Source organism: Talpa occidentalis, unplaced genomic scaffold (assembly GCF_014898055.3).
Source record: "Talpa occidentalis isolate TD23 unplaced genomic scaffold, MPIMG_talOcc4v2.1 talOcc4.17, whole genome shotgun sequence".
Classification (NCBI taxonomy): Eukaryota; Metazoa; Chordata; class Mammalia; order Eulipotyphla; family Talpidae; genus Talpa; species Talpa occidentalis.
Window position 1 is genome coordinate 49,426,887 of NW_023601754.1, and position 9,565 is coordinate 49,436,451.

Sequence of the window (9,565 nt, forward strand, 5' to 3'; positions counted from 1 at the left end):
AAAAATGGGTTTCCACAGTCAACTGTGACACGCCACCCTTGCATCCTGTTTCAGGAGGGTCGCGGCAGAAGTACTGGGAGTGTGTCCTCCGGAGCGGCTTCTCGGCTGAGAGAGCGCGGCGGTAGGTGGGCCGAGGCAGGTGAGCACTGGACCCGCCCTGGGGCGCCGCCATCTTTCCGCCCTCCGCCTAGGCCGCTGGTCTGCGTCCTGCGCACGCGCGGGGTCAGGCGGCGGCGGCAGCGCCTCACCGGCCGGGACCACCACTCCCAGGTTGCGCCGCGGTCTGGTCACCGCGTGGGACTACGGTTCTGCGCGAGTACTCACGCGCCTACTCTGCGGGGCCTGACGCGCAGGGACCACAACTCCCAGGGTGCCCCGCGCCCTCGCCACCGCCTACGACCGCCGCTGTGTGCTAGTGCGCACACGCGGACCCGGACGGCAGCGCCTGGCTCGCAGGGACCACAACTCCCAGGGTGCTCCGCGCCTCGCCGCCGCCGCCGCCGAGACCAAGATGGCTGGGAGTAAGTGTGAGCGCCGCGGCGAGGGGTGGCTGCCGGAACCCTGAGCTGTGGCGGGTGCAGGTTGTGGCGGAGACATTGTGAGGATGGTGGGGTCCGGCCGGAGGGGGGTGCAGAGGTCACTAGAGGCCTCCCCCAGGGCGGGAATGGAGGGGAGGGTTAGAGGTCACCGGGGCACGCTGCGCAGGGGTGACCCTCCCTCCCCGCCTCCCCAGGACTGGCCGCCTTCCTCAAGAACGCCTGGGCCAAGGAGCCGGTGCTGGTCGCGTCCTTCACCATTGCGGGCCTCGGTGCGTGAGTGCTCCAGGCGCCAATGTGCGTCGCCCCCGCTGGCGTCCTGGCTTCACCTTCCGCCCCCCCAAGGTTCCTCCCCTTGGCATTCCATCCTGTACCCGCCAGGCCCCCTCGCCGCCCTCAACGCTGTGCCCTCACCCGGTGCCAACACCTCACGACGTCCCCTGGCTTCCCCCACCCCATAAACCGGAGCCGTCCATCATCCCTCTCAGGAGGCCGAGCTTGAAAAACAATCTCTTAAATTCAAAGATTATATCCGGATCCAGCCCTTCTACAACAGAGCTGCTCATACTTGGTGTTCCTTTGGGTCCTGTTGAGGGCTCTTGTTAATATCCAGTAGGTCTTGGGTGGGGCCTGGGACTCTGCATTTCCAGCAAGTTCCCAGGTGCTGTCAACACTGCCAGTGCACAGGCCCCACACAGATAGGGGGTTCTGTTCTAGAACACAGCTGTCTCTTTTGCAACAGGCATTTGAAATGGGGCTGGTGTGAATTGAGATGGTCCAGTGCTATGCTCGTGTAAAGTGTACACTGGATTTCAAAGATTTGTGGTTTAAAGTATATGTAAATATCAAAGTTTTAGTGTTGAAATGTTTCTGGACATTTCAGTTATAAATATACTTTAATTTTGTGTCTTTTAGATGTTTTTAATGTGGCAGGTAGAAAATGTAAAATTATATATGTGGCGCTCTATTTCTATGAGACAGCACTGGCCTAGAACATACCTTTTGTACACCCTACCCCACCCCCCAAAACTCCTAGCTCCTACTCTGGTTGGAGTGTAATTTCTCAGCAACTATTCTTTGTGCAATCCTCTCTCCCTCAGTTTGTAAGTTCATGATTTCTCTGGAACTTTCTCAAGACACTGCCCATCCATGTGCCATGGCCCTCTGCACTCACTCCCTGCTCACCCCCACATACCTGCTTTGTGTCTCACTATCCATGAGTACTTGGGTCCCTCCTCCAATAAGAGGTTTCAACCCTTCTTATGGCGGGGAGGGGGTCCCATGGTGCCAAGGGGCCTCCTGGGAGTGCTGAACCTCCCTGCTGCCCTCCTCCCATGCATCTGACCCCAACTTTGCCAAGGTTCAATTTTTCCCCTTTCCCCCCAGCCTCACCCGTGTCTCTCCACAGCTGTAATTCTGCCCCACCCCCACCCCCACCCCCACCGATCCCCTATACCAAGTATGCTGTTACGATCAACCAGGTCATGCCCTACTGCCCTCCTCCCCGTGCATTTGACCCCAACTTTGCCAAGGTTCAACTTTTCCCCTTCCCCCACCTGCCTCATGCCTGTGTCTCTCCACAGCTGTAATTCTGCCCCCTCTGAGCCCCTATACCAAGTATTCCATCATGATCAACCAGGTCACACCCTACACCTACCCAGGTAAGTGGGGACCTCGCTGGGTGTGGGGGGTAACTCTGGGCAGGGCTTTCCTCAGCTAGGCCCTGAGATCTGCAGTGCAGTCTGGACTTCCTTTTTTTCTTTTCTTTGTCCTGAGATGGAATTCATATGCCATGAAACTCACTTCCTGTCCAATTTTGCACTTCAGTTTCCTGCTGTCCTTGGGTTGCCATCTGTGCTGCTTCCTGGGTCTCTCCAGGTCTTTGTCTTCTATTTCCTTAGCTCTGTTAGATGTCTTTCTGTATCCACCTCCCTCTTTCCTCCATGTCTCTGCATCTGCATGTCTCACTCTGGCCATCACACTCTTATCTCTACCCCAGGGTCCTGTTTCCTCTTTGACTATAAACTGAACAGATCGGTCCCTCTTTGTGGGCCCCCAGAGATCTGCTGGTCTCAGTGGCCCAACCTTCTGTCCCCAGTGCCCGTCCGGGACGATGGGAACATGCCCGATGTGCCCAGCCACCCCCAGGATCCCCAGGGCCGCAGCTTGGAGTGGCTGAAGAAACTGTGAGCAACCTCCATTGACAGGGAGAGACCCCTCTCCTTGGATCCCCAATAAAAATGTGAAAGCCAACTGCAGAACCTGGGAGTATGTGTAATTACAGGTGGGAACAGTAGACAGTAGCCAAGGTGCACGGAAGGGTGAGTTTATTGGGGGATCAGTCAAAGGGGGAGCTGGCTAGTGTTGGGTAGGGCAGCAGTTTGTCTGGCCCCCGAGAAACCCAACTGGAATCCAGGGCCTCATCCGCTTCGAAGCCAAAGTCTTCCTCGACCTTAATCTGGGAGAAATCAGGGTCAGGTGAGTGGGCAGGAAGCTGGTGGCTTCCTCCTGGCCTGGGCCCGGAGCTCTGCAGTCCTACCCCCAGCCCCTTCCCCGTCATGGCCTCTGGTCCGTCCTGTCCTCCCAAGCCCTGCTCCAGTTTTTCCCACTTCCTCCTTGCCCGCTTTCCCCTCCCCATTCCAGTCCCTCCTGCTTCACCTCCACTCCCCAGACCAGCCTATGGGCCCCCAAGCCTACCTGTACTGGGGCCAGTTCTGGGGTCAGTATGGCCTCTGCTCGGCGTCCATCCCGGGGAGCCCGCCGCCTCTTTCGCCCACTGGGCCCCTCACCTGGAGCTGGGCTGCTGGCTTCAGGGGGTGCCGGTGTCCTTCTGGGCGGTGACAGCCCCTCTTTCTCTGGAGGCTCGTTCTCAGTGTTGCCTGGGGTGAGGGCATCAGTGCCCTGGCTGCCCTCATCCTGGCAGGGAGACAGCAGGTAAGGCTGTGTCCTGAGCCTGCCTGTCCACAACCCGCCCAGAACTCCCGCCAGGAGTCCCCCTCACCTCCAGCACAATGGTGAGCTGGCCAGCCCGGTAGTCATCACCATAGGAGTCCAGCACCCTCATGAGGAACCTGCACCCGAGAGAAGCCCCAGTAGGATCACTGTCTCCCAGAGGTGGGGAAGGACAGACAGACACTACAACTCAGCTCTACTCCCTTTGAAGCCAAGGTGTCCTCAGCCAGGTTTGAAGCTGAGAGCACTTGACACGCCAGGGGAGCTTTGGGCAAAACAGGGTGACCTGAGCCTCCGTCCCACCCTGTAACCGGGTGCTGTCTCTGGCACCCCACAGGCAGTGGCTTAGGAAATGCTGGAATGTACGTAATTCTAAGAGCGAGGATCAGCGCCGGTCATAGCTCCCCGGCTGGTGACCTCCAGTCTCTGGTGACCCTGCTACTCTGCCTTCTTCCCAGCCCTGCTTCAAAAAGCCCTTGGAGATTTTCTCCCAAGCTCTGAGGAACTGCTCCCTGTGTGACATCGCCTGAGGCGAGCATTTTACGTCCAGTCTCATTTACCAGTGCAGACTGGGTACCTGCTGTGTGCCCATCAGTGTGCTGGGGCTGGGGCGATCCCCAGGGACACACAGCCATTCCTGTGTTGACAGAACTGGAGTCAGCAGGGGCAGCCAGCCATAAGCACTGCAAGAGGTCAGAAGGGAGCAAAGGGGAGGGTGATACTCATGGGCACCTCAAAAGGACAGTGGGGCAGGTCGCCTGAGAAGGGTAGGGAGCAGCAGAACATTTCTGGCCTAAGAAATAGCAAGTGCCAGGACCCAGAGGTGCAAGCGTGCCGGGAGTGTTGATGGAGGGCCCACTGGCTGCCAAGATGTCACCCTGAGCCAGTGGGATCCCTGCTGCAGAGCTTGGGGCAGGAGTGACTTGGTCTGCCTTACAATTTAACTTTCGAAAAAATCAATTTTCTTTTTAAAAACTGGGGTAAAAGATGTGATAAAATGTACCAGTTTAACCATTTTGAAAAGTACACAGCAGTGGCACTAGGTTTTCAAGCTGAGTAATGTTCCAGGAGAGACCTCGTGATTAACCTGCAGAGGCCCTCGGGCCTTCCGCCTCTGGCTGCGTGAGTCACGGTGCTGTGACCGAGGATGTGCATTATCTGTCCATGTCCCTGCTTCATTCTTTGCTTATGTGCCCAGAAATGGGATCACTGGACCCAATGGTGGTTTTATTTTTAAATTTTGGGGAACTGCAATAGTGTGTTCCAGAGCACCCGACCACTGAGACCCGCTGGGCGGGGCTCCAGGTGCTGGCTCAGAAAGTGGGGCCAAGTCAGCCACCAGAATCTTTCATAAAGTAAAAGCTTTGCTAGTGGGACACATGAAAAAGGGGGTTCCCGCAGGCAGCTGTGAGGACACTGAGGGGGGAGGTGCAGGGAGATTAGGTGGAGGCCATAATCATGTGAGTGGCCTCAGAGACCAGATGAGACCAGGGGCCTGATGGATTTTGGGGGTAGAGTCAACGATCCAGCAGGTCAGCTGTGTGGTAACAGTAAGCAGCAAAGGGGAGAGTTGGATCTCTAGGCAGAGGGTTTGTTTTGGGTGCATGTGAGTGATGTCACTCTCCAGCAGCAGCTCACAAGGGACTGGAGACCCGTGGAGAAAGTAGCTGAAGTGGGAGGCTGGCAGCATCCAAGTGGCACTGAGGCCTCCCAGAGGCACCAATCCACAGATCAGGAGGACGAATGTCCTGCATCTGTGCTGTCCGCTGCGATGACCACTGCCAACTGCTGCTCTTAGCAAGCCCTTAGCCTGTGGGGGCATGGCTGAGGACTGGACCAGCTACATGGCCCATTTATGCACCTGGGGCCACTGAGGAATTGAGATTTGTCATTAGATTTCAGTTCATGAAAGCACCAACTGTGCCACTGAGCAGGGGTAGGTGGCCAGTGCCAGCAAGGAAGTGAAGTTCTGCATTCTCTTGAATAATTAGGCGTGGCTGCTGGGCGCTGTTGTAGCAAAAGCTGCAGAGGAACTGATTTTCAATATCATGTTAAAGTTTATTTTAATGAACTTACATTTTGTTTTCATTAAATGTCACCATCTGTGGCCACTATACCACACACTGCGGGGGTGGGGGAAGAGGATGCAGGTGCAGCCCTGGGCCCACTAGGTTAAGGTTTGGGCAACAGGGGATGAGCCAGGCAAGAAGGAATTGGGGTGGGGGGGCTCTAGACAGGTGGGTAACCTGGCCACCAAGAAAGGGCTTCAAAAAAGAAGGTGCGCCCCCCCAGGATCAGCAAGGTGGGGGGACTGAGGCCAGCACTGTTGTGCCCTTCACTCCTGGGTGGCAGAGATGGGGACACAGTGCATGGCAGGCTAGCCCCAGAGTTCCTGCCTCCAGGGTCATAGTGACGTGAGGAGGGACATGCTGCGCTCACTCACAGCTGCCTTGTGATTCTGGGTCATTTGGGTAGCACCCTTAGCTGACAGTAAACTGAGGCTCAGAGAAGGACTCGCTAATGGGAAGTCACACAGTAAAAAATGCTTTCGACCAGGTGTGAACCTCTAGGGCCATGCTCCCTGGTGGTGTACACACTCCAGTCGGAGCCCAGGGCAGCCCTCCCAGGCCCAACTCCACTCCTGGGCTCTTTGGTCTCACCCACCTACTCCCCCAGCCACTTCCCAGCCCTTGATGCTGGGCAGATGGGGAAGAAGGTGGTGTAGACATTAGGTAACAGAGGCAGGCAGGTGGAGGGCACGCCCGGTTCCCTCCAGGTTACCTCCGCTCCTGCTGCAACCTCCGAGTGATCCTCTGGACCTGGTGGAGCCGGTTCAAGACCCGCTCGTTCACCTGTGGGAGGTGGAGACAGCATGCTGTCATCTGACTCTCTGCTGTGACTGTGGCTAAAAAGCTTCCTGCACCCACCCCTTCCCCACCTGTGCCCTCCCTTGCTGCCTCCAAGGTGATGTAGGGTTCACGCCTCGTAGCTCTACCCCTCAGATCTCAGCTCAATGTAACCAACTCTGGGTCCTCCCAGACTGCTCACCCACCTGCACCCCATCCCCACTTCTCTGTTCCCTTGTTCTGAAGCTTCATTAGTGCCCAAGAGCCCTTCTCTCTAGTCTCCCCTTCCAGGATGGCGTTTGTGGCTGGGTCCCTAGTACCTCTGGCAGAACCTGGGAATGGGGCGCTGTATGAGACAAGGGCCAAGTTCCTTCAGGCAGCCACTCATCTGTAAGACTAGCTTGGGAAAGGAGGAGAGAGAGTCGGAAGAGCCGTGGAGGCCCATGTCTGCAGATGCAGGTACTCTGGGGAGTCTTGAAAAACCGGAGAGGACAGGGGTAGTTGTGGAAGGAGGAACCATTTTTCCCTGAGCTGAAGGTTGTAGCAGAGGCCAAAGCTGCCTGGTAAGATACACAGTATCCAGTTTCTATGCCTGGCCCATCTCTACAGTGTCACTGCACAACTACACATGTGTATATTCACGCCTTACAAAGACACTGAACAGGCGGGTGGCTGTCGCTGTCCCAGGTGCTGAGCAGCAGCACGGCTGCCACAGGGTGTGTGAGCCCTTGGCTCTGGTGTAGCTTCAGGGACTTATGTTTAATACCAGAGCAGACCTGCTCCTGGTGCTCCCACGGCCCCTTCTACCCTTGGCCTGGCATGCAGGCCATTTCCCTTCTGGGCCGAACTCTTCTCCAGTCCTGGGTGAGTTTAGTGTTCCCCAAAGTCCTCAGTGTGCTCCCCAGGATACTGAGTGCACTTTTCCCCTCCAGTCAGCCCCAAACATTCCTATTTGGCCTATGACTATGCTCCAACAGAGCTTCCTTATTTGTTCTTGGCTACATCCCCTCCTGTTTCTTTGACTCCCACCCCGGCTCAGCCCCTCCTATTCCACCTGAATTCCCAAACCAGCCTTCTGCCTAGTCTTCTGGCCTCTAGGCCCCCCTTCCAGAACTCCTCCAGCACCACTGTGGTGGACTGAATGGTGTTCCCCTAAAAAGGTGTACTGTGTCCTCAACCAAGACCTCAAGATGTGACCTTATTTAGACACAGGGGTTTTTCACAGAGGTGATCGAGTTAAGGGGGTCACGAGAATGAGCCTTAACCCAATATAAAGGTGTCCTTATCAAAAGGGAAAGCTGGGGGACATACATATAGTGAGATTACCACATGAAGTGAAGACAGGTCAAAATGCCAGCTAGCACCCTGCAAAACACCTGGAGCAGCAGGGCTACCTGGCACCAGTGCTCAGGAGCAACCCTGAGCTTCCAGTCTCCAGAACTATGATACCTGTCTGGAATCTGGCCACTCAGTCACCCAGTTTATGAACTGGTTGTTCACAAATACCACCAATTCAGTCTCAGACACCCAGCCCCAGCATTAGCCCTCTGTCTGAAACACTTCAGCAGCAGTCTCCCTCTCTCCAGAAAAGAAAGGAAATCCAAGCTTCTGGCGCCAATGTTGGGGGTCTTTCAGGGTGGGGCCCTGCCCACTGCTCCACATCATTCTCACCAGAAAGACTAATAACAGTGATTCGGCCCAAAGACCTAGGTCCAGGGCAGGGGCCATGGGGATGAAGGGGCAGAGACACAAGAAGACCCAAAAGCGGGATGGATGGGAGTGACAGGCATTGGGAATTGGGGAGATCTGAAGAACTTTATCAGTGGGGAGCAGAAGTGTCATCTCCCCCCAATTCTGATGCCAGGGGTCCTGGAGAGCTCTCCGGGTGACTGGCCCATAATCCACGCAGAGTAAAGGAGCAATGAGTGCCGTTCTATTCAGCTAAGTGAGTAAGGCTGGGCAGGCGCACAGGCTGAGAACGGGAGGGGGTGGTAATTTAGGCCACGGGATCTCAAAACTGGGGGGTCCGCACTCACCTACCTGTTCGATCTCCCGGCAGCGCCGACCCAGGGCCTGGTACTTTCTGCGATTTAGTTCCCGCTGGCGCCGCCGCCGGCCTCGGGCAGCCTCTTCCTCTTCCTCTCGCTCCCGGAGCCCCGAACCGCCCAAACCCCCAGCCACAAACTCTACTTCAGTCTCCAGCTCGCTCTCTAGGATGTGACCGCCGAACAGCGGAGGCAGCGCCAACTCGGAGCCCGGCGGCGCCGAGAACTCTTCAAAGCCCACGGCTGCCATGGTCCTGGGAGGATGCGGGGAGGGGGAGCTGGGTTCAGAGACCCTAACACCCTGCTCGAGCGCCCTCCTCCCCAGACGTGGGTTTCCACTGCCCAAACCGGCCTCCCTCAGACCAGGCGTCCGGGCCCCCAGCCCCCCTCCCTCAGGCCCGGGAGTCCAAACCCCCGCCCGCTTCTTCCCAGGGCGCACAAGCGTTCGAACCCCGAACGCTTCTAGGATGCAGGAATGCGGACTCCGGAATCTTGCTCCCCAAGGGCTCGAGGAGTTCAAGGCCCCGACTCTTCACTCAGACCCGAGAGCCCAGGCCTCGAACCTCCTCTTCGCTCAGATCCCGTGGTCCAGACCCCCGGCGCCGGCCCGGGGATGCTCCGGCTCAGGCGACCCCGTCGCTGCGGAGGGCTAAGCGGGAGCCGCGCATGAACTGCAACCCCAGCAGCCCTCGGAATGAACGCGCACGGCCTTTTGGGGCTCGCCGCTCACCCCCACACCACTTACCCCTCTCTCTGCTCCAGTTCCATCTCCGTCCCGCTCCGGGCGCCCTCGGCCTCAGAACGTTCAACCTCGCAACCTAACCTCTAGGTGAAGAGCCCGAGAAACTCTCTGTCCCATCAGGCCTCGCGGCCGCCGCTACGCCTTCTGGGAGTCGTAGTTTCCTGCTTCCGGCTCCGCTTCCCAGCCCCTCCACCCCCACCCCGAGTCCCCGCTGAAGGCCTCGCTCTGTCGTGGGACGCCCCACCGTCGTGTGAGTGGCCTCAGTCTTTATGCTTGACTCGACGCCCTGTCGTCCGACGCCGGCGATCCTCCGCTTGGCAGGCTCCGTCCTCGGCGGGCCGTGCGCCGACTGCGCCTCCTCGCCCCTGCTCTCCCTTCTCCGCCTCGCGCCAGGTGCCAATAAAGTTGTTGTTGCAAAGGCGGCCGTGACGCGGACCAATCAGC

At 57.5% G+C, this 9,565-nt stretch overlaps 2 protein-coding genes across 2 annotated transcripts; one reads left to right on the forward strand and one right to left on the reverse strand.

Annotated features, from left to right (window-relative positions):
- Positions 1-393: 393 nt before the first annotated feature.
- On the forward strand, positions 394-2,822 carry NDUFA3 (NADH:ubiquinone oxidoreductase subunit A3). Its single transcript, XM_037517184.2, has 4 exons — positions 394-521; positions 734-808; positions 2,120-2,197; positions 2,635-2,822. The coding sequence occupies exons 1-4, from the start codon at positions 512-514 to the stop codon at positions 2,724-2,726; spliced, it is 255 nt and encodes an 84-aa protein (XP_037373081.1). The 5' UTR covers positions 394-511; the 3' UTR covers positions 2,727-2,822.
- A 33-nt stretch (positions 2,823-2,855) lies between these two features.
- On the reverse strand, positions 2,856-9,528 carry TFPT (TCF3 fusion partner). The gene is made up of 6 exons (XM_037517182.2): positions 9,125-9,528; positions 8,375-8,633; positions 6,270-6,340; positions 3,538-3,607; positions 3,234-3,452; positions 2,856-2,994 (listed from the first exon to the last, which is right to left on the reverse strand). Exons 1-6 carry the CDS (start codon positions 9,145-9,147, stop codon positions 2,875-2,877), a joined length of 762 nt encoding a protein of 253 aa, XP_037373079.1. The 5' UTR covers positions 9,148-9,528; the 3' UTR covers positions 2,856-2,874.
- Positions 9,529-9,565: the final 37 nt, after the last annotated feature.

Bases quoted from the DNA above. Each gene is read 5' to 3' on its own strand.
- NDUFA3 (XM_037517184.2), top strand. The intron at 809-2,119 runs GTGCGTGAGTGC...GTCTCTCCACAG, and splicing joins CTTCACCATTGCGGGCCTCG to CTGTAATTCTGCCCCCTCTG. The intron at 2,198-2,634 runs GTAAGTGGGGAC...TTCTGTCCCCAG, and splicing joins CACACCCTACACCTACCCAG to TGCCCGTCCGGGACGATGGG.
- TFPT (XM_037517182.2), bottom strand. From the start codon at position 9,147: ATGGAACTGGAGCAGAGAGAGGG. The intron at 6,341-8,374 runs GTAGGTGAGTGC...CACCTCCCACAG, and splicing joins GCTGCCGGGAGATCGAACAG to GTGAACGAGCGGGTCTTGAA. The intron at 3,608-6,269 runs GTAACCTGGAGG...TCTCGGGTGCAG, and splicing joins AGGTTGCAGCAGGAGCGGAG to GTTCCTCATGAGGGTGCTGG.